The sequence below is a fragment of the Haemaphysalis longicornis genome, unplaced genomic scaffold, assembly GCF_048455015.1.
Source record: "Haemaphysalis longicornis isolate Haplotype H1 unplaced genomic scaffold, Haemaphysalis longicornis Haplotype H1 scaffold_7, whole genome shotgun sequence".
In the NCBI taxonomy this organism is placed as follows: domain Eukaryota; kingdom Metazoa; phylum Arthropoda; class Arachnida; order Ixodida; family Ixodidae; genus Haemaphysalis; species Haemaphysalis longicornis.
The window spans coordinates 1,610,583-1,631,856 of record NW_027526422.1 but is presented as its reverse complement, the minus strand read 5'-3'; the positions used below and the strand labels follow the sequence as shown (position 1 = coordinate 1,631,856).

Below are 21,274 nucleotides of genomic sequence, written 5' to 3'. Positions count from 1 at the left end.
GGCTATTAACTTGAGACAACTGGTGGCCGCTGTTTTTTCTGGCATTAATTCCAATCAATCTTTATCGGTCGTAATACCGGTTGAGACTCAAAAACGCTGGAAGTGAATTATGTTGAGGGATTCCTGAGCGACATCGTAATCTCCGTGGCACATCTGCGTTATGCTATTACGTTTTCGTTTTCAGCGGCAGCAAACAAAAAATAAGTTTAACTTAGATGTACTCCGTTTTTATTTCGTTCTTAAAGGTATCTCGGTACCTACTAGGAAGCGCAATAAGCACTGTGAGTGGTATGAATACCTAAAATACACGAACTTTTCGTTACTGATTTCAGGTCCCATCTGAGAAGTAACTTAGCTTTTATATGTTTGGTTTGAATGTTAGCTATTTCTGTTCACCCTAAACAGTTACCTACCACAGCGCACAAGCGAGTCCAGGGGCCGCATGGCTTTTTTACATAATCACTGCGGAAGCATTAAATACTCAATTACGCAAAAATATGGAGTTGGGGGTCAGTGCGAGCGAGATATGGTTCCAAAAATTGCAGGCCGCCCAAAGGATATAAAATGGAAGAAAACACGGTGTATTTGGATCAGGAAATAAAATTCGGAGCCGACGGATTGCCAGCTGTAAAACACGCTATACGCCTGCAAAATGGCCAGTGAATGCGCTGTGGCCTTATAGACCGGTACTCAGGTCCACAGTTCTCAGCGGGAGCTGTGAAACGTGGGCGACCACGGGAGGGGGAGGGGGGGCTCGCAAGAAGATGCAAACGAACAAACAATGACGCAAGGCCTACAAAGACGCAAGTTCTCGCTGCCGCTAGAACGATTCCTAATCAACGCCTCCTCAACCGTTACGACACGTAGATTATACGCCAGACGTATCCCTCTGATGACTAAGACAATGTCGATATAGAAGGTGGCACAACCGCGACGGACCTACATTGAGGGTCGCACAGCTTAAAATAAAATGCATTCGCATTTCTGCAAGTAAGCAAAGTGTCTCTGTGAACGTTTTTAAAGGAGCCATGAAGAGAAAACAAAAGTTTGTTTTATTCGAAAGATTAGGTGTTTCATAGTACCCCAAGCGCTTTCCCGGAAGCAAATGATGCTTTATTCACTGATAAATAAGGCAATTTAAGCCAAAATTTTAAATCTCCCGCTAAAATTGAACATTCCGTGACGTGTACAATGGCGTCATAGAGCCGGTCCATGAAACAGATACTTAGTATGTCGACTCCATATAGCACCCACACGCGGGAGTCGATCGAGACGGCGGCCATTTTAAAAATACTAGTAAAACCTAGTGCACCCGCAGCCCTAGTCATGGAATCGCCTGATCAGGAGAACAAAACTCTCGCCGAGGAGCTCGGGCTTGCATTTAACAACCTCACACCACAATAACGCTCAATGCTTCTAAGTGCACGAGCGGCAAGAGTTGTGGGATACGCGGTGGACGGGAAAGCGACCATTCCGCGATAGCCACAACAGACGAACGCCCAGCCGTCGGCACCGCTGCCTCGTCAGCCCCGTCGCGACGGACGAATATAGACTGGTACGTATGTGCCGTATTTTGATTACGGTTAATAATAGTTCAATTTCAGTAGCAGTATCACTTATGCCAGTTGGCCGGTGTCGTGTATGGAAAGCCGTTCGCGCGAGCTCTCTGCTTCGACCAGAAAGATACGAGCGTCAATGCGCGGTGTTTACGGCATTTTTTTCCCCAAGGTCAGAGCGATTTGACGAAGTCGGCAACGAGCGCCAGCATGTTCCAGGAGTGAGCTAACGTAAGGGTCCCTGCCGTAACTGAACAAACTGAAGTTTTCAGTGGTTGTAAACTGGAAACGAGCTCGTAACGACAGCAGCAAACCAACACCATTCGAAACTTACGCGACGACTGGCACTATCTCGTCGCTTCTTGCTGTTCCTTACTCCCCTCGTTTCTATTTTTACCTTTGCTGGTTGGCGATATGACGGCCAACCTCCTGTGAAGGGATTACGATACGAAGCAAGGTCGCGGCTGTGCGTGCTGGAACGGTTCGTTGGCCCCGAAGAGCCTCGAACCCGAAAATTCGTCTGCGCGACGGCGAGATGTCGAGCTCGGCCGGCGCGCTAGTTTCGTACGCATTGGCGCACACGCTTGCGAGTTCGTTCGGACCTTCAACCGTTTACTCCACCGTTCTTTGTCATAAAAAGAATGTGCAGTATGTTTCACGGGCATTTAGCTCGCTATGCAAGCTGTAAGCCCTGCCTAACATGCGTTTGCTTTTGCCGGCCTCCGCCAATCGCAGAGCTTAGCCCATGTGACGGCATAGGTTCTGTTGCGGGAAATGAGCTGGTGGGTCGCATGACCATTCCCGTTTTTCCTAATTATGTAGCTTATTTGAGCGAAGTTTGCGTTATAAGTGGTGTCGTTATGGTTCTAACGAGGCAATCTTTCGAATGAACCAAACTTGTGTTTTCTCTTCATGGCTCCTTTAAGGGGAAGTGCATGCAGGCTAGGTTCCAATCAGTAGCTGCGAACTTCGACAGGATGCGTAGAAAGAGTCGCGTTGACAGCGTGTATCTTGCGGCAAAGCCAACTTTCTGGCGTTTGCTGTGTATATGTCGATCTCATCTCGGTCCTAAAAAAATCATAAAAAAATTGGTCGCCAGGGCGGTTGCATCATTACACTGTGCTTCATTTAATTGTCATAATTAGTTTACAGTGACGTTATAAATGTTACAAAAGTCCCGTCTGCTCTACATGGCCCCGTGGAGAGTGTATGGATACAAAAAACGGCTGTAACTTTTGTTTTATCAAAACTATCGCGAAACAAGTATGACAATTATTAGCTGAAACGACTCGAACATTACGCCAGGTTTTATCTGCTTTTCACCATTAAGTAGTTCACAGCTGAAGTTGGAATTCCCGTCTGCTGTCAATACATTTACGTGAGGGAAACGAACAGCTTCATATGGTTGTCCAGTTTCATTAAACAAATTAACTAAGGAGTATACCGGATACGTTCAATCACAAATTACAAACAATGTTTCATGCACTTCTTCGACTGCACCCTGCTGGTCCGGCCGCTGGTCAGCTTTCACACAGAAGAACGGCAGTAAACTGTTTTTTTTAATATACGCAGTAGTTTTATTCACAAATGTAGGATCTCAAAGCGTGTGCCTGACACAAGCATAAAATATTTCAGTGTGGTAAAAAATTTCATTTATATGCTTATAATTTCAAATCACGTTGCAGTGCCCTGGATGTTAGTTTCTTGCGCGATGGGGCCTGGTAGGTGGCCGTTGCAACAACATGGCACGCCAACTGCAAACTTGTTCTCATCACCCCAAGTAACTGTTTATAATAACTCTATAAATAACCTCCGAGAAAGTACTGCGTACCACTCCGTATGCTCGCTCCACGCTTGAAACATGGTCAACCTTTCGTTGATCGCTGGCACACCTTTGCTTCAGGTAAATAAGTTTCTCTAAGCTGCTGAGACAAGCCTACTTCATAAAATCATTGTCAAGTCTCTTATTTCATCAAAACAAAACGCCCGTAGGGGAGGCAAGAGGAATTACGACAGCGAAGACACCCAGATAATGTCAAAACAAAAAGAAAATACTTTTACGAAATTTTTGTGCTAGTCTGACTTCTTTGTTCGCATGTCTTCCCAGATTGTTCTCTGCTCTTTTCCCACCAACATTCTAACCTTCTTTTACTAACCTGTACTGCTGTCCAGTTCACTTTTCCGCTAACCTTAAAGTCAAGGGCTTCCGGAAGCTGGATGGCTCCATTACTGAGGACTGGACGGAAACTTTTGCACTCCCTTACAATATGTCGCATGGTTTCTGGCTCATTTCCGCAGCCTGCGCATAGTTCTCCCTGTACCGGCTCGCGGATAAGCGTTTTTGTCCGCAAGCAACCCGCTCGGGCTTCAAAAAGCAATGCACTCCCTTTGGTATTATCGAATAATTTTTCCCTTGTGATCTCCTGCTTCCCGATTCTGTAGATATCTAAGGACTTCTTCGCATCCATCCTCTTTTTCCAGGTCGTTGTTTCTGTTTCTTTCACTTCATTTTTTATTGCCTTGGTCGTTTCCCCTGCACTTCCAGGTTTCATATACTTTGTCCTGAGCCTTCTGGTTCTTTTCCTCCATTGTGTGTCCACGCTTTTCATGTAAAGATACCGTAACACTTTGGCCGCCCATCTCTGATCATCCAGATTTCTAAGTCGTTCTTCAAAACATTTTGCTCTGTGCTTCTCTCACTTCGAAGGATGCCCATCCCATATCTCCCTGCACTGCCTCATTTGTTGTTTTGCTGTGTGCTCCTAATGCCAATCGACCTACGGCCCTCTGATTTATTTCTAGCCCTGATTGAATCTCTGATTTGACACACACTACTGCGTTTGAAAAGGTGAGTGCTGGTACCATTACTTCCTTCCAGATTCCTCTCACTACTTCATATCTGTTATATCCCCACAGTGCTCTGTGCTTCATGATAGAGGCGTTTCTTCTGCCTTTCATTCTTAAATGCTCCTCATGAGTTTTTAGATACGCCTGACCTTCGTTTAACCATATTCCCAGATATTTTTATTCTGTTACCCACGGTATTGCTGCTTTTTGAACGAATACCGATTCGTTACGGGTATTCATTAAAAACTAGAACTCCCGACTTTGCTGTGCTAAACTCTAACCCCAGTTCAGTGGCTTCTTCCCCGCAGATATCTGTGAGCTGTTGCAGACACTGTTTGCTATCTGCTAGTAGTACTATGTCATCTGCATATATCAGTCCCGGGATATGTTGTTCCACTTCCTGTCCTTTGCGGCTATAACATAGATTGAAACCTATTTTACTGCCTTCAAGCTTTCTTTCTAGTCTAGACATGTACAGCATGAACAGAAATGGCGACAGAGGACAACCCTGCTTTAAACCTCTATTTGTGACTACCGGTTCCGTGCACTTTTGGTCCTCCCAGGTAATTTGCACCTCGCTCTCATTGTAAATTCCCTGCAACAGCTGTATAAAGTCCTGGCCTAATCCCTCCCGCTCAAGTATGCTCCATAGAATTTCTCTATCTACGTTGTCGTAGGCTCCCTTTATATCGAGAAATGCTATCCATAGTGGTCGATCCTGGATCATTGACACCTCTATGCATTGGGTTAGGACAAATAGTCCTCTAAGCGTCTGTGTCGTCTGAAACCATTTTGTAGTTCTCCCAGTATGCTGTTCCCCTCTATCCACGCCTGTAGTTCCGCTTTTATAGCTTGCATTGCCAGCCTGTATGTCACTGAGGTAACTGTAATATGCCTGTACGAATTGGCATCAGCCCTGTCTCCTTTACCTTTATATATCATCTTCATCCTGCTCTTACGCCAATTGTCCGGTACTTGCTTAGTTTTTATCATTTTTTCGATTGCTCGAATCATTTGTGCCTTGCTTTTTGGGCCCAGTAGGTTGACCAGCCGAATAGGAATTTCATCCGTCCCTGTTGCCGTATTTGCTGGAACATTTTCTTCGGCTTTTTTCCAGTTTAGATTCTCCAACTTTAGCTCTCTATCTGTACGCACTTCGCTTGCCCCACTCCCTGAATGCTGTATGTAGCCCTCTCTCCGTTCTTCTGAACTTCTCTTGTATCATTGAGCGAATGTGAAATACCGCTTCTTCCCCTTTTAGTACCTGGCCTTCGCCGTTTATGACATGACGTTGTACTTCTTCGGTCTTTTTCCTTAGTTCCTTTACATGATTCCAAAACTTTCTCGGCGCGCCTTTATCCTTTGCCCGTATATTCGAGACCCATCGCTCACTTTCTCGTTTAAGTTTTTGCTGTACAAGTTTTTGTACTTCCAGCTTCTTAAGGCGATACCAATTCCACCTCAAAGTTATTTCCTCTGTTTGCATTCCCACTCGCTTGGCCTCCCTGTGTGTGCTCTCTCGATGCTTGCTGCCGTTGTAAAATAGCTTCCTTGATTTCCTTGTTCCACCAGCTTCTAGGTCTTCTTTTTCCTTTCCAGTAGCTGCGTTCTTTCGCGTTGCTTATCTTTCCTTAAATGAAATCAATCAGTTCGCTGTATTCCCAATCTTTCGTAGGTTGCCTCTCGATTTCCGTCTCCAGTCTTTTCGCAATATTAGCCATTTGCTGATCGTTTAATTTCAAGTCGTGTACCACCGTTTTCTGCTTTTGACCTATTTTTCCAAAAGTCAATGTTATCCGTTTATGGTCACTTCCTAAGCTGTGGGCACCTATTTCATCTATTTCCATTGAGTCAACCTTTCATACACTCCTTCTGAAAGGAGGCTGTAGTCTATACTGGACTGCTTTTCCCCTAGTTCCCAAGTAATCTGTCCCTCACATTTATTCTCTCTGTTTACAACAATAAGATTATGTTCTTCACACATATCTATTACGAGTTTGCCGTTGCGGTCTGTGTATCCGTCCAGGTCCTCAATGTGGGCATTCATGTCTCCCACTAGAATCACTTCTCCCGATTGTCTTAACTGATCGAGGTCCCGCTTAATGCATCCTACCAGTTTTTCATTCTTTTCTCTAACCTCCCTGTCATCACCTGACCACAGGTGTGCGACTCCTAACAGCGTTTCTCTTCCCGCTATCGTGCCCTTAACCCACATAAGTTCTTCGCAGTTTTCGTTTACTCTGTGCCAATTGGCTCCCTGTTGAATAAGCATGCCGACCTCTCCCCCCCTTCTAGTACCTACCGTTCTGTTACAGCCTTGCCATATATATTCATGCATTGCTGGGGGTTCTTCTAAATCTCGAAGAAAAGTTTCTGTAAAGGCATATACTTCAGTTTTTTCTTTTTCTAGTTGACCGCGAACCTCTAACCATTTTTCCCGTGATCTGCCACCGTGCATGTTTATGTAGTTAATTTTAGTCACCCCACGCTTTTTCTTTCGGTAAATTCTTTTCCGATGTTTGGGATAAGAGTCGGTCACCGGGGGGACGTCGCTTGCCTCCTCGCTCGCCTGCATTGCTACCTCATGCCTCTTTCTAAGCTTTTGTGCGCCCTGTGTGCTAACTTTTCCTTTGCGCTGTACATTCGACTTCGATCGACTGTACATTCGACTGTACATTCGACTCCGCATTTTCACTGTGCCTGTTATTTATTCCAGCTTCCGGGGTGCCCTTGGCCCCCCTAAAAAAGCTACCGCCCGTGCAGCTAGTCGCCTCCCCACCGGCTCCGCTACGCCCTCAGTGAAATGTACTCCGTCCCTAACAAACGCCCGGCCCCGGCCCGCACGGTGCACTTCACGGTTGAGGTCAACCACTTCAAAATTCATTGCTTTAGCGAGCGTCCAGATTTCCCTGTTGGCTTCTACCACTGCCCTTGCTACGTGGCCTCCTCTACCCTCAACTTCCGGCACCGTGCAGACCGCGATCTGGACGTCGACCGAAACCGCCCGGAGTTCATTGACCCCCTTCGCCACCTGCTTCGCTATGCCTCGTCCTCTTCCCTGAAGCACGTCGTTTAAAGGCCAACTGCACTCAAATTTCACGTGGACCAAATTTATTTTTAATGCGTAGTAAGTACCCTCAAATCAGCTGGGACACAAGTGGTAGCCCCGTAACACGCCTCGTTAATCAGTTAAAAGCGTTTAAAAAAGTTCAGCCGCAGACCACGCTGCACCTGCCGGCGGATCGCGTAAACAGCCATGACGCGCCTGTGACGTTCCAGCCGACGGGGGCTTCTTCCTCTGGCCAGCCACGCAGCTGGAGAACCGGCCGAGCTCTGCTGCGCGCGCTTCACCCATGTGCTGCCCGTGCGCACGTAGAGCTTGCGCGCAGACATTCCCCCGAGCTGGTGACCGTCCGGCCGCTCTCTGGACGGCTGCAACGTCACTACAATGGCCGCGCTCTCCTCGGTTTCGGTTTCAAAATCGCTGTTTTTTGCTGGCCGCTTGCGGCGTCCACGCGCGTATTTCAGCTGTTGTATTTTGCGTGTTGCCTTCTTTTCAAGCAGACTATACGAAAATAGGGTTTTCAAGAGGTCGAAATTTTGAGTGCAGTTGGCCTTTAAGCCCCCCATTATCACCACTAGGTGATTCTCTGTCATTGTGTCCCACACCTGCTCTTTCGCCTTCTGCATCACCACGCTAATCGTCTTTCCAGGGAGCGTGCTAGCCTTACCCTCTTTGTAATCACCTGCTCTGCCCTGCGCATGTTCGAGTCGCCCACAATGGTGACTCGCCGCTCCCTTGGTTCTTTTGGCTGCGCAGGTGTTTTTGCCGCCGAGGCTTTCGCGCTAATTGCCTCTGAGTAGCTCTTGCCCGGCGGCGTCCCCTTCCCTTCTTCCACGACAGCGTTAGGCCCCTCTCTGTGACCAGCGCTGCCATGTCCGCCCGCTGCCTCATGCTCGGCGGCCCTGGTCTCCCCCTGTCTTCCCGCCTCGGAGCCAGGCACCCTCGGTGCGCTTGCCCCGTGGCGTACGCCATTGCTTTCCGGAATGGCATCCCTCGGCATACACACGCTTTCTACCTGGCCTAGCTTCCCTTCCAGCACCTCCCGCTGTTGACTTTCGCCTTTCAGCTCCTCAACTAAACCGGCCACCTGTACCTTCAGTTGCTCCTTCTCCTGCTCTAGCCGGTCGAGGCGCGACTCCATTTTACACACATTCTACACATAAAGTCCTGCCCTTCCGCATCCTCAGCTGTCTCGAACCTTGTATCCTCGAGTGGATACTCCCGCTTGCACATCATGCACGCAACGCTCGACTTCTTCTTCGTCGGCATGTTTCAGAGCTACCTGACTGCCGTCAACAAAGTTATTACTACCGCTTTCTCCCGCACGTGCTACGCTAGAAAAGAAAAGACAAACACCGTGCGATGCTTGCCTTCCTTTGATCTTCCTTTGTTGGTGCACTGCCAAAAAAGGTGCTTAAACACACTACTAACACTAAACGTTACTTGTATTTACTCTACAGCATTACCTCCCTAAGAGAAAAACAAAACAGACTTATCGCATTCGCTGTCTGGGCCGTCGTCGCTGCGCTGGCAACCATCGGCTAACACCGCCACCTCGCGGCACGTTGCGGAGTGAGCCGCATTACATTTTTTTGCTGGGGGACGCGCCGAATGGGACGGCCGGAGCAACGGCGCGCCGCTGGCAGCCGATCGCGGAGGCCGTGCCTTGGGTTACCTTGCTTACCTTCCGCCTTCTAGATGGCGCTGCGATGTCCTCTAGGAGCGCTGGTGCAATCGGTTTGCTTTTGACCGGGCTTCCAACCGATGTGCGGTTGTTACGGGATAGTAATCGCCTCGTGAAACATTGGCATGACTCGACAAACAGGGTCACGCAGTGCCAGTGTCGATTATGTCAGCTGGCCAGTATCGTATATGACGGGCACCGCCAGATGGCTGTGTTAAGCAGCGTTGGCCAGCATAAACCCACATCAACTGCTTCTTTGTTTGCATGTTCCTTCACAACTTCCATAGTTTACTCCAGCATTGTTACTGCTATATGTGCGCTAAATTTCATGGAAAATAGCTCATTCTGCAAGCTCATAATCCTTGTTTGGTTTGAGTTTAAATTTTTCGGCTTCAGCCAATCGCAAAAACAAATCAGTGCAGTGGGATGAAGTAGCCGGGGAGTCGTACGCCTGTTCTCTATTTCCCTCGTTATGTATGCAGCTTATTTGAGGGAAGTTTACATTAAAGTGTTGTACCCACGAGAGAATCTTTCGAATGAACCAAACGTGCATTTTGTCTTAATGGCCTCTGTATCGTTGGCAATAATAGTAGGGATGCCCGAGCAACAAGGAGGGAGTTTGCTTTCTTTGTGAACTGAAGCAAAATCAGTGCAGCCTCAAACATACCGGCACATGTGCCACTATCACTTCGCTGGATGTCGCGCTATCTTTTTCTCGCACTGTGGCGACAGAAATGGCGTCGGCCGGGTTTATATAAGCGCGAGAAAAGATAGGAGCCCAGAAGATTAGGGGAAGTGGGAATTCCCTTTCAATCCACCGAAGCCTTAATCGGTGCTCACACCCTCGAATCCCTTCTGAGCCCCAGCCTTGGTTGAAAAGGCGTGGTTAAGAATACGTACCTGACAGCAAGTTGTCGGGTGAGTTGCCAATTGTCACGGAGAAAACACGGCGCTCGAATTCGTTGAACATGCTGGAGTCGTCCGCTGCGATAGGCAGTGCTGCGCGTTGCACACACATGCACAAACGGACGGTGTGTCAAGGTGACATCGCAAAAAAAAAATTGCCGAAATTACTGGCCAATTCAGCTTGTCTGCAAAACAAAACAAAAACGCACATTGGTACGCGATTTGCAAGACCACAACACCCCCTCGCTTTTGTCGCAGATTAGACACGCATGCAAAACAAACAGTACGTGAAGGAAGATTCTGCGACCGAAACACTGCTGAAAAGTTCCGCCTAACTTATATCCACCGCAAGGCGGCGTTAACGTTCCGGCTACGCAGCACCTTTTGACGAAAGCTGTCAAAAGTGCTTCGAAAGCCGATTTCTGCATTTGCACAAACGTTTCGTTCTTGGCAAGCCTGGTCGCTGACGCGTGTGCGCAAGACAAATCCTCCCAAATTGAAGAACCGCCTGCAGACCTGCAACAGCTGTTGCAAGCTGTCCGGCGACAACATTTGCCTAAATTCACAAGCAAAGCCTTGCTCCAGTCACCTTTGAAAACACCTGTCCTGTGCGCCCCTTGGTTCCCTTGGCTAGCCCGAGAATTCGACGCAGCGCAGAGGTTTAGCAGCCCCGGATTTACCAGATTTACCGTGTTCACCTGCAGGTTTAGCAGTACTTGCGCCACTGAGAGTATCGCAGTTAGGAACAGTCTTCGGCTTGTCAGGGCCCCTTCCCCGCTTTTATTACCTCCCCCGATGACTCCTTCCACTTCAGTTCAAGAACAAATTATCAGCTTTTTACAGCAATGCTGTTTGAGCTGGCGTTGGGCCGGCGAATGTGCGCAAGAAAGCCTCTCAGACCGATGACGTCAACGCGCGCGCCGCTACCACTCGACCTTTGACAACGCTCTTCCCAGCGTTCCTGGCGGGACCTCTCGCGTGCTGTTCTCTGCGCCAGTTCACGCGCGTTCGCGCCTCAAGCGGGCACCCCAGAACAGCTCGGGCTACAGACGCCCAGTTCGCGAAATCGGTTGCCGCCGGTTCCAGCGTGTGCTAGCGCGGTCGGACCCACTCTGGAGGAGATGTGAAAGACTGCGGACAAAACGATCCGGGCCCGCCAGTCACGGAGAACTTTAGGCGGCAAGTTCGGAAATCCGTGTGAGGCACAACAGCCGGGTCTCCGACGAAGGGAGAGATGGGGCGACAGTAGAAGAGCGCGCCGCTACTCGAGAACCGATGCGACGACTTTGGTCAATCCCGAATATCGCGCCGCGGTGGAGCGGCGGCGAAACGCTAGCAAGTTGCAGAAGGTCCGGAGTTACGAGCTCGCGCACAGTGTTGATTGGTCTTTGCGGGGCTAACGACGACACTTCGCAGGCCCCAAAACAAGAAGGACACACACAGTTCAGCTGAGCCGCGTAGCGCGAGCCGAAGGAGGCGTGCTGGAGAAAGGGCACGTACTACTTCTGACGGAACTGCGCGCCGGCCGCTGGCGTCGAAGCACGTCCTGGGTGCGGGTGGCGCTTCCAGAATCTCTGCTGCTGCGCTGCCGCATCCTGCCCAGCAGGCCCCCCGCGGCGCTCGAGAACCGGCGGCGATTCAGCTTTTGCGCGTACGCCTGCACGGTTTGGGAGCGGCGGACGAGAACAGCTGCTGAGCAGCCACGCGAGTCCAATCCGCGCGATCCTCCCGTGGCGTCACTAGATAAGGCTACGGAGTATCGGCACTCTTTTATCTTGTTGTTTCGTGCCGCCGCCGTCTCGACCATTGGTCAGTTCGCATTACGTGACATTTGTTTACACTGCGACCATAGAGTTTCTTACAATATAACTAGAGGGGAAACTGGCGCTGCGATCGTACGCCTCAATGGGCGTGATGGGTAGTTGTGGATTCGGATTGGCGCTCGATGGCTCGCAGAACTTACTATGAATTGCAAGCAGTTTCGTTTTCGTTTTGGATTTACATGAACGCATTTGCCAAGGCGGAGTGTTGGTAGGAGTGATCACAAGTACGTTTCTCCTTGAACTGCATGCCTCGCGTGCACTGACGCCGCCCTGAGTGGAATTTTTTATAACCAGAGTTGCGAATTGGGTAGGTTATCAATGCATTGCCGCACAGCGAGCATGTAAACACAAATGACGGCGCTCTGTGCGGCGAAGTTGTCTGCTAATTAGGAGTTGCGGCGCTGCTCATTCGGCAGAGCAATGCATTGTCAAAGCTTGTCAAAGCTGACGACGGTTGCGAATCACTTGGAACAGCCACACCTTACGTGCGAACGCCGGCTCCTACGGCGTAGAACAGCAGCACCGGCGGCTGATAGGAACGCAGCTTGATGTATTTCACTATATAACTTCTCCAAAGGTAATCGCTTTCTTTTTTCTTATGAGCACAAAAATTCTCTTACTATTACAAACCACCAGCGCCTAAATTTCTACAAGTATTTTTTAAAGAAGTCCGCGTCCTACTGTAGTTGGCGGAAAATGACAAACCTGCTCCACAAACCCCCTCGACTCCGCGTCTGCTTTTTATTTAAACGCGCGGTTTTATTTCGTACAAACTCGATTTTTCGTCACCAACTTTCTTGTTCGCCATGTAATTTGTAAACGGAGAGCCGGGCAATGAAAGCTTTTTTGTCAAAAAACACAATTTGCGCAGCCATAAGCCCGTTTTGATCCTACGCAATCCGGTTCCACAACTACCCATCATTCCCATTGAAGCGTAAACGCCGCTGCCATGTTCGCGTTGACACTAGCGCCAGGTTCCCCTCTAGTTATTTGTATGAAACTCTATGACTGCGACGGTTCATGGGCGCCGCCATTCTGTTGTTTATGCGTACCCTGTCACACGGGCACTTTCAATGCGGATTGAAGCGAAGTGCAACTGACTTTTCGAGCGCGCTCGAAGTACCGCCGCTGCTACATGGCACGTTTCAATCCCGACCGAGAAGTTGCACCGCGGTTGCACTTACGTACGCCAGATGGCGCTAAAAATGTACTGTGCGTAGGGTGCCTCGATGCGCGCCCGCTCCGCTGAGGGTGAGGACAACCGCGTCGTCTGCTAGCGCGACCGCCATTTTCTTGCATCCGCTAAGCGCGGGGCGCGCGTTTGCTGCGTGACGCGCCTTGATAGTGCTGGTCTCGCTAACAGTGTGGGCTTGATTTGGCTTTACTTTTGATATACATTCTTTTTCTAGCGTAGATGAACAGAAGAGTAAGGTTTTGGTGAAGGATTCTCTATTTTGAGGTGATAAGCGAAGGTATGGTGAATGCCTTTCTTTTTTTTACGATAGGTGACACGGCGGAAAACTTCACGCCGTCGTGTCATACCGGCGCCGTGAACTTGCTGTCGTTGCGTTTATATATAAACATAGCACAAAGTAGGCGGAGTACACGAAGGGAGGGAACTGCTGCATATTCAAGTGCGATTGTCCAGCACGCTTACAGCCACTGAAACTATTATTCGGTACTTACATATATAGGATTGCCTGGCGGCAAAGTGTGTCATGCATGCACTGTGCAATCTGAACGTGATTGATTGATTGGTGAGGTTTAAAGCGCCTACGCTACATAGGTGATGAGGCGCCGTAGTGGAGGGCTACGGATTAATTTTGACCACCTAGGAATCTTTAACATGCGCCGAAATCTCGAACAAACGGGCGTTTTGTATTTTCGTCTCCATCAGAAAAGCGGCCGCCGCGGTCGAGAATCGAACCAGCGTTCTTGGGCTGCAATCTAAACATAAAGGCTTACACGGATGTAGGAAAATCATTTAATACCTTGAAGCAAAAATACACTATGCACAAAGTGATGAACGACATCCTCCACCGCTGATACATAATACATTATGTACAAAATGATACAAACACACTTCACTGCAGTTATAATACAGGTAATGATGATTACGCTCGAATGTTTTCTAACTTGCTCTTTGAGGTTTTGAATTGCGTTCTCAGCATGTGTGTGATGTTCTTGAAGTGCGGTGTATCTTCTTTCCAGGTCTGCCAACTGCTTTTTAAACTCAGCTCAATCCCTTTGTGTCTCACTAGCTGTGAGAGTTTTATTTGTCGAGTTTGGAATTTCGACATTCAAAGCTTCGACACCTGGGCTGTTGAGTTGGAGGTTTTCCGATGACGTCTCTTGTGATACCGTCTCTTGTGATACCGATGGCGTCGCTTGTGAGTTGACTCGGGGAGGATTTCCGCTGTCTGATGATGCGTGAAGTTTTTCAGCGGGGTTGTCCACCTGTTCATTGTTGGGTGTGGGCTCAGGCTGCGTTCTGTCTCCGGGTGGCTTTCGCTGCTTTGGACCGATTTTTAAAGTAATGTACGCACTTATACAAAAACACGCAGTGAATGAAATGGTAAATGCCGACCTCTGATTGGGAAAGGAGTTAGCACAGCATTTGGCTTCAGTTCCTTCCATCCATCTGCACGGATTTGTTCAAAACAGGATCCTTCAAAGTGAGCCTGCACGCTAAATTGTCAATATAGGTGCCTTTTGCTCCCGAGAAATAAGAACAAATGACGTGAAATCAAGCCAATCAAACAAACCGGCATCCCCGCGTATCGGCTCACATCCCCACATGATTCACATAATAGAGGTGTAATTAACACATTTATTTTCACTTCCATGCACTACTTTTATGGCATGATAAGCGACAATAAATGTCTTAAATATTATAATTTTTGCGCACAACAAGATTTATAACAGACCTTAAGTTGAGACAACACGGAGAAACACGAGCATAACGCGTCGCATGCAGTTTTACGCTTTGGGATATATCATTCACACTGCCAAAAAATGGGCTTTTGGGGAAGTAAGCGTGATGCACCGGGGTGACGCTTCGGGACTGAGAAAGGTCGCACACCTTTTTACAACGAGCGCCTTATTTCGTGATACAAAGTGAAATGACTAAAGATGCAAAGCGCCACACGTTTTATATCGGCCCCCCGCTTTAAGAGGCCACGTCCGTTTGCATCGATCGAAATATAAAAAGGCCGCAAAAGCATGATGAAACCTCCAACATAAACACGTAAAACCGTGCGTCTGGTATCGAGAAACAGCCACACAGACAAGCTTACAATAGCCCCAAATAGATTTTGCACTGCTTGGAAGCCGGGTACTTGCACTGCATATGCAGGAGTGCTTCGTCGGCTGCCACTTGTCCCGCTTGATCTTCACCGTCCACAGAAGCCGCCTTTTTGGGTGTCTAGGAAACGAAACATGCTCCAGAGATTTTTAGCGCTTCTAGAACACAAGAGAACGCAGCACCCAGACATTCTGCAAAGAGATTTTGTGAAGCGTGCCGCTTTTCGCGCGCCTATAGCGTGGGAGTCGGCGGGGGCGGGATGCAAGAAAATGGCGGCGGCGCCTCCCGAGAACCGGTCTTGGCGGCGGCGACCCCTTCAAAGAGTGGCGCCACCCTCCGCAAGGCGGGCGCGCATCGAGGCACCCTAACTGTGCGGACGTACAGAGCGCGGCGGAGGCATCGACGACGAAAACGGATAAGTGTTTCAAATTTATTATTCCTTTTTTAGAGTGACCATGTTTTAGAGAGAGATGTAGGTTAGACTAGTTGAAAGGGGCGGTAGTTAGCGTAGGGAAGTGACCGAACCAGAGGTGTCGCGCGGTTGTTGCACGTGGCGGTTTGTAAGCGTTGGTAATTCGTGAAAGAAGAATTGATGCTGTAGGAGAGAATCGCACGTTGCGGCTTACTTTTAGATTGGAAGGGAGCGCGCGAGAACGCGGCACTGAAGTAAGCCAGAGTTGGGCACGCCTTGGACGGACAGTACCATGCCTCAGAGGAAGAAGCCGGGTGTGATGTGCACGGGATGCGAGCACGAATACCCGCTTGAGGAGACGAGATTCGAGTCGGTCGAGGACGCGGAAGGACAGGACTTCATGTGCAGAGTGTGTGTGCTAGCGTCGCGCCTCGACCGGCTCGAGGAAGAAAAGGAGCAGCTCAGAGTTCAGGTAGGCGAGCTACAGGAGGAGTTGAAGGATGAAAAAGAGCAGAAGAAGGCACTCGAAGCAAGATTGGCGCAAATGGAGGTCAAAATGGCGACGAAGGGTGACATCCAAACAAAGGATGAAGCAGGTCACCAGGCAGATGCGTCGGCAGTGCTTGATCCCGAGAAGGGAAAGGAGGAGAACAAAGACGCCACGCCGGAAGACGATCCCGGACTGGCGCTGACTCAGCCGGTGCCGGAGCAGGTGGCCGCGCCGGGGGGCAGCCAGGAAAAGGAAGAAAGGCGCATGGTGATAGTGGCGGGGGACTCCAACATGCGGTACTCAGAAATGGAGATTAGAGGCCGGGTGAGAGAGGACGAGAGAGTGCAGGTTGGCGTGTTCCCGGGGCAGACGGTCAGGGTAGTGTTAGAAAAAGCAAAGGATAAAATGTGGGAAAATATGCAGGGGCAGAACCTAGTGATTATCGCAGGAGGAACCAATGACGTTCTGCAGGGAAGGGGTGCGGGAGTGCGCAAGCAGCTAGAAAAGGGGGTGAAGGAACTTCGGGAGCTGTGCCCACATGTGCAGGTCGTCGTGAGCACAGTACCAGAGATAATTGGGAGAGGGGTACATGTGGAAAGGGAAGTTGTGGCGGTAAACCGAGACATACGGGAGCTGGGCAAGGAGCTGAGTTTCGCTGTCGTAGACATCAACAGGGATGTCCGATGGATGGGCCGGCAAAGGGCGTTCCAGCGTGACGGAGTGCATTTCAGCGGGCAGGTGGGAGCAGCCATCGGAAGACGACACGCGGCGCGAACTGTGGCTTTTTTAGGGGGCCCATAGGCCTTTGCGAAGATGGCGTAGACAAATGCAAGGAGCAAAGGGAGATAGCGAGGCCGGTGCAGATCGGTGCAGACAAACGAAAGGGACGACGACGGCGTGTAAAGAAGAGAGGGGGAAAACTGAATATCGCGTACATAAACATGCAGGGTGGCAGGAAAAGAGAGAAGTGGATGGAGATTACTAAGCAGCTAGAAGAGGAAGATATCCAGGTATACGCTGTGACCGAGACGCACCTGAGGGACTTGGAGGAACCTCCGGTAATCGGAGAGTATGTATGGGAAGGTTGTAACAGGACGGCTGGATTGAGAAAAGGCGGAGGAGTAGGTATGCTGGTACGGCAGGGGACTAATTGGAAGAGAGTGAAAAAAGACTGTAAAGAACATGTGTGGATGAAAGGGATAGTGGAGGGTAGAGAGATGGCTTTAATGGTGTCTTACCTGTGGACGGGTAAGGATAGCAAAGAACAAAACGAAAAACTGGTGGCGTGTCTGAAAAAGGACATCGAAGATTTGAAGCGTTCTGGGGAGGTACTATTTGTAGGGGACATGAACGCCCACATTGAAGATCTAGACGGGTACACCGACTTCAACGGAAATCTAATGCTAGATATGTGTGAGTACCAGAAGCTGATCATAGTAAATAGGGAACAAAAATGCGAGGGTCAAATAACGTGGGAGTGTGGTAGGAGACAGTCGAGTATTGACTACTGCCTTATTTCAGAGGGACTTTATGAATGGTTGGATGGCATGACCATAGATGAGGAAGGGAGCCACAGTCTGGGCAGTTACCACAAGCAGATAAACCTGAGTTTTGGGAAACTGGGGGGCGAAAAAACGGGTCGACCGGAGCAGCGCACAAAGTTAAACAGCAAACAAATTGCGGATATAGCCAAAAGCATTGAGGCTGACATAGAAAGAAATCCTGGAGAAGAGTGGGAATATGACAGGCTCATCAAGACTATGCAGGAAAAAATAGTCAAGGCAGAGGGGTCCAACCGATGGAGAGGAAAAAAAACACCCAAAAGCTGGTGGAACAAAGAAATAAAGGCGGCGATAGAGAGGCGTAAACAGGCGTCTAGAGAGCACAGGCAGGCCAAGAGGATGGGGAGACATCAGGAGGAGGTGGACCTAAAATGGGAGCAGTATAAGCAAATGAAACAGGAAGTGCAGCAATTAGTGCAGGCGAAAATAAAGGGGGACAGCGAGCGATGGGTAACGCAAATACGAGGAAGGGGTAGAGACGCGCCGAGAAGGTTTTGGAACCATGTGCAGGCATTAGGGAAACGTACGAGTCCCACAGAAGGCGGTACTATAGAAAACGAGCAGGGACAGATGCTCAAGGGAGAGGAAGCATTAGCATACCTGCACAAAATCATCACGGAGAAGTTCGGTAAGGTGGATGAAGAGGCCCCGCAGCGACACAGAGATGTCGCGGCGGGTAGGCCGAAAGGTCTGGAGATAGATGGGGACAAGCTGAAATGGAAAAGAGCAGAGGAAAAGGTCCCCAAGAATACCGCGGCAGGCACGGATGGGATACCGATGGAGTTGATTAACCAGTTAGGACCAAAGAGCAAGGGAAAGCTACTCCAAGCCATCAGAACAAGGATAGAAGAAAAGGCAATACCAGCCGCGTGGCAAATGAGCAGGATGAACTTAGTGTACAAGGGCAAAGGAGTCAGGACAAACCCAAGCTCGTATAGGCCAGTAACCGTTACGTCAGTGCTGTACAGGTTAGCAATGCAGGCAGTGAAGTTCGAACTAGAGCAGTGGGTGGAAGAAAATAGGATATTAGGGGAGCTTCAAAATGGGTTTCGAAAGGACAGAAGACTAGACGACAACTTATTCGTGGTAAGCCAATGCATAGAGGTGGCGAAAATGCAAAACCGACCTTTGTGGTTAGCCTTTCTGGACATTAAAGCGGCTTATGATAATGTAGACAGGGAGCGGCTTTGGAGTATCCTGGAGGACGAGGGAGTTGGGGCAGAATTCATTAGCTTACTCAGGGAGCTATACCGGGAGAACCAAGTGCAAATAGTGTGGGAGGGGGTAACATACAATAGGCCTGTATACACCTACAAGGGTCTGAAACAAGGATGTCCTCTCTCTCCGCTGCTGTTCATGATCTACATGACGGGGTTAGAAAGGAAGCTAGAAGTCAGCACGATGGGGTTCGACTTATCCTACATGAAAAACGGGCAGGTGGTGGAACAACGGGTTCCGGGACTAATGTATGCAGACGACATATTGTTGATGGCGGACAACCGGATCAGTATGCAGGGCTTGATGGATATATGCGGTGAAGAAGCGACGCACCTAGGGCTATCCTTTAGCAGAGAAAAATCGGGGATCATGGTCTTTAATGACGGCGAGGAGCACAAAACAGTATCAGTGCAGCAAGTAGAAATACCATTGGTGAAAGAGTATAAATATTTAGGAGTATGGCTGAACAACAGCGAAGATTACACGCAGGCGCATGAGGCTCACCTTAAGACGAAAGGAAGACGGAACGCGGCTATAATGAAGCATAGAGCCCTCTGGGGATACAGCAAATACGAGGTGGTAAGGGGAGTCTGGAAAGGGGTCATGGTACCAGGATTAACTTTCGCTAATTCGGTTCTGTGCATGAAGTCAGAGACCCAAGCGGGCCTGGAAGTAAATCAGAGGGCGGTAGGCAGATTGGCCCTAGGGGCCCACAGCAAAACTACAAATGAAGCGGTACAAGGGGATATGGGCTGGTCGTCTTTCGAGGCGAGGGAGGCGCAGAGCAAGATAAAGTTTGAGGAGCGACTTCGTGACATGGAGGACGAAAGATGGGCCGCGAGGGTGTTTAAGTACCTGTATTTGAGGAGCGTGGACACGCGGTGGAGACGGAGGACCAGACAGCTGACCAAGCGGTACGGAAAGTCGGTAGGGGAAAGCGGGGTTTACACAACAGTTAAAAAGCAGGTAAAGGCAGCAGAGACGACGAAGTGGGCAGAGAGAATGGAAGCGAAAAAAACCCTGGAGACTTATAGGACAGAGAAACGGGAAATTAAGAAGGAGGGATTCTATGGCAATACGAGAGGCAGTGCGTTGCTCTTCGAGGCACGGGCAGGGTGCCTGAGAACCCGGGCATACACGGGTAGCTACAGGCAGCAGGATGAAACGTGTGCATGCTGCGGCAGTGATCGAGAAACTATAGAACATATTGTCAGGAGCTGCACAGAGATACGGCCACCGTGGGGTGAGGGGGAAACGACGCTGGCGGAGGCTTTGGGATTTGGGGCGAGGGGGAACCTCAACTTCAAGGCCATAGAGGTGGCGAAGAGGCGACTGGAGTGGTGGTGGAGGAAAAGCAGGGAAGGGATGGGTACGCAGGTTGAGTAATCATGCGGACGAGAATTTAGAACAGCGAGGGGAGAAAAAAGGGGGGTGGGGGCGAGGAGTTTAAAACAGAAAAGAGGGAGAAATGGGAGGGAGGAAGCAAATCTATAGGTTAACCTGGGAGTAGGGCATGTAAACGTAATAAAACAGGCAAGTCGATTGCTGACAACCGACGCCCCGATTCAAAGGGAAAGCCACTAATCATCATCATCAGCGTAAGGTCCCTGAAAAAACTAAGGTAGCGCCATCTTTAGATCTCGCCGCCTTTCGCTCTCGCCCGCGCTCCTTTCCTACTTTGTTTTTTGCCATTTTCTTTTTCGCCGGCGAACGCCGCGCGCCATTGGCCAAGGGAAAAGTCACGTGGTTTTTTTTTTTTTTTTTTGCTCCGCCGCCGGGTCGCCTCGCCGGCTGGGACATTGCGCAACGCCGCCGCTGCGACGCCATTGCTGGCTTCCGAGCCACCGAGATTCAGTACCGGCTTTATCGTAGGCGCCAGCTAATAGCAAAGTAAGAATTAGCTGCTCGTTTCGAAAAAACGTCGCACCGGTGTCGTTTTATGTTGCTTCTCGGTGCCGATGTGTTGTGCCTTAGGCAGCGCGAATATCGTCAGGCAGGGCACAAGACTTCGTTATTCCGTCCGGGAAACGCGACGCAGAAAGGAGAAAAGTTTGGTTGCATAGATTTGAACAGGCATACTTCAGGCCGACGCTGCCATCACTCTTTAGCGAGGTAAGTTTCTGAATGTTTGTTCTTTCTCTGTTAAATTCTGCGCGAGCTTGAGCGGTCACTTACGAAGAAATGCGTATTCCCTTCGCAACCGTCGTCCACGCTTTGTTCTGAGTAGGCATTGAGCGCAGCGCCGAGTTCGTCCCGTCGTAAGCTTTGCTTTGGATAAGAGACAGTGTATTTGTCATGTGCGCGCTTAACTTCCAGCATGAATATCAGCGGCGTAGCATGTTCAGTCAGTTGTCGTAAGGTTTCCGTGACGCGAGAAGTGTTCACCTGAATTCACGCTTGTTTTGGCC

General features: G+C 49.5%; 1 protein-coding gene across 1 annotated transcript in view; it reads right to left on the bottom strand.

The window, feature by feature from the left end:
* The window catches only part of LOC144144290 (uncharacterized), a 216,761-nt gene that overhangs the window by 130,313 nt on the left and 65,174 nt on the right, over window positions 1-21,274 (bottom strand). Inside the window, exons 5-6 of the mRNA XM_077675655.1 lie at window positions 11,558-11,714; window positions 10,052-10,150 (exon numbers count right to left, since the gene is read on the bottom strand). Coding sequence (XP_077531781.1) covers window positions 10,052-10,150; window positions 11,558-11,714 — 256 coding nt within the window. The remainder of the gene's footprint in view (window positions 1-10,051; window positions 10,151-11,557; window positions 11,715-21,274) is intronic.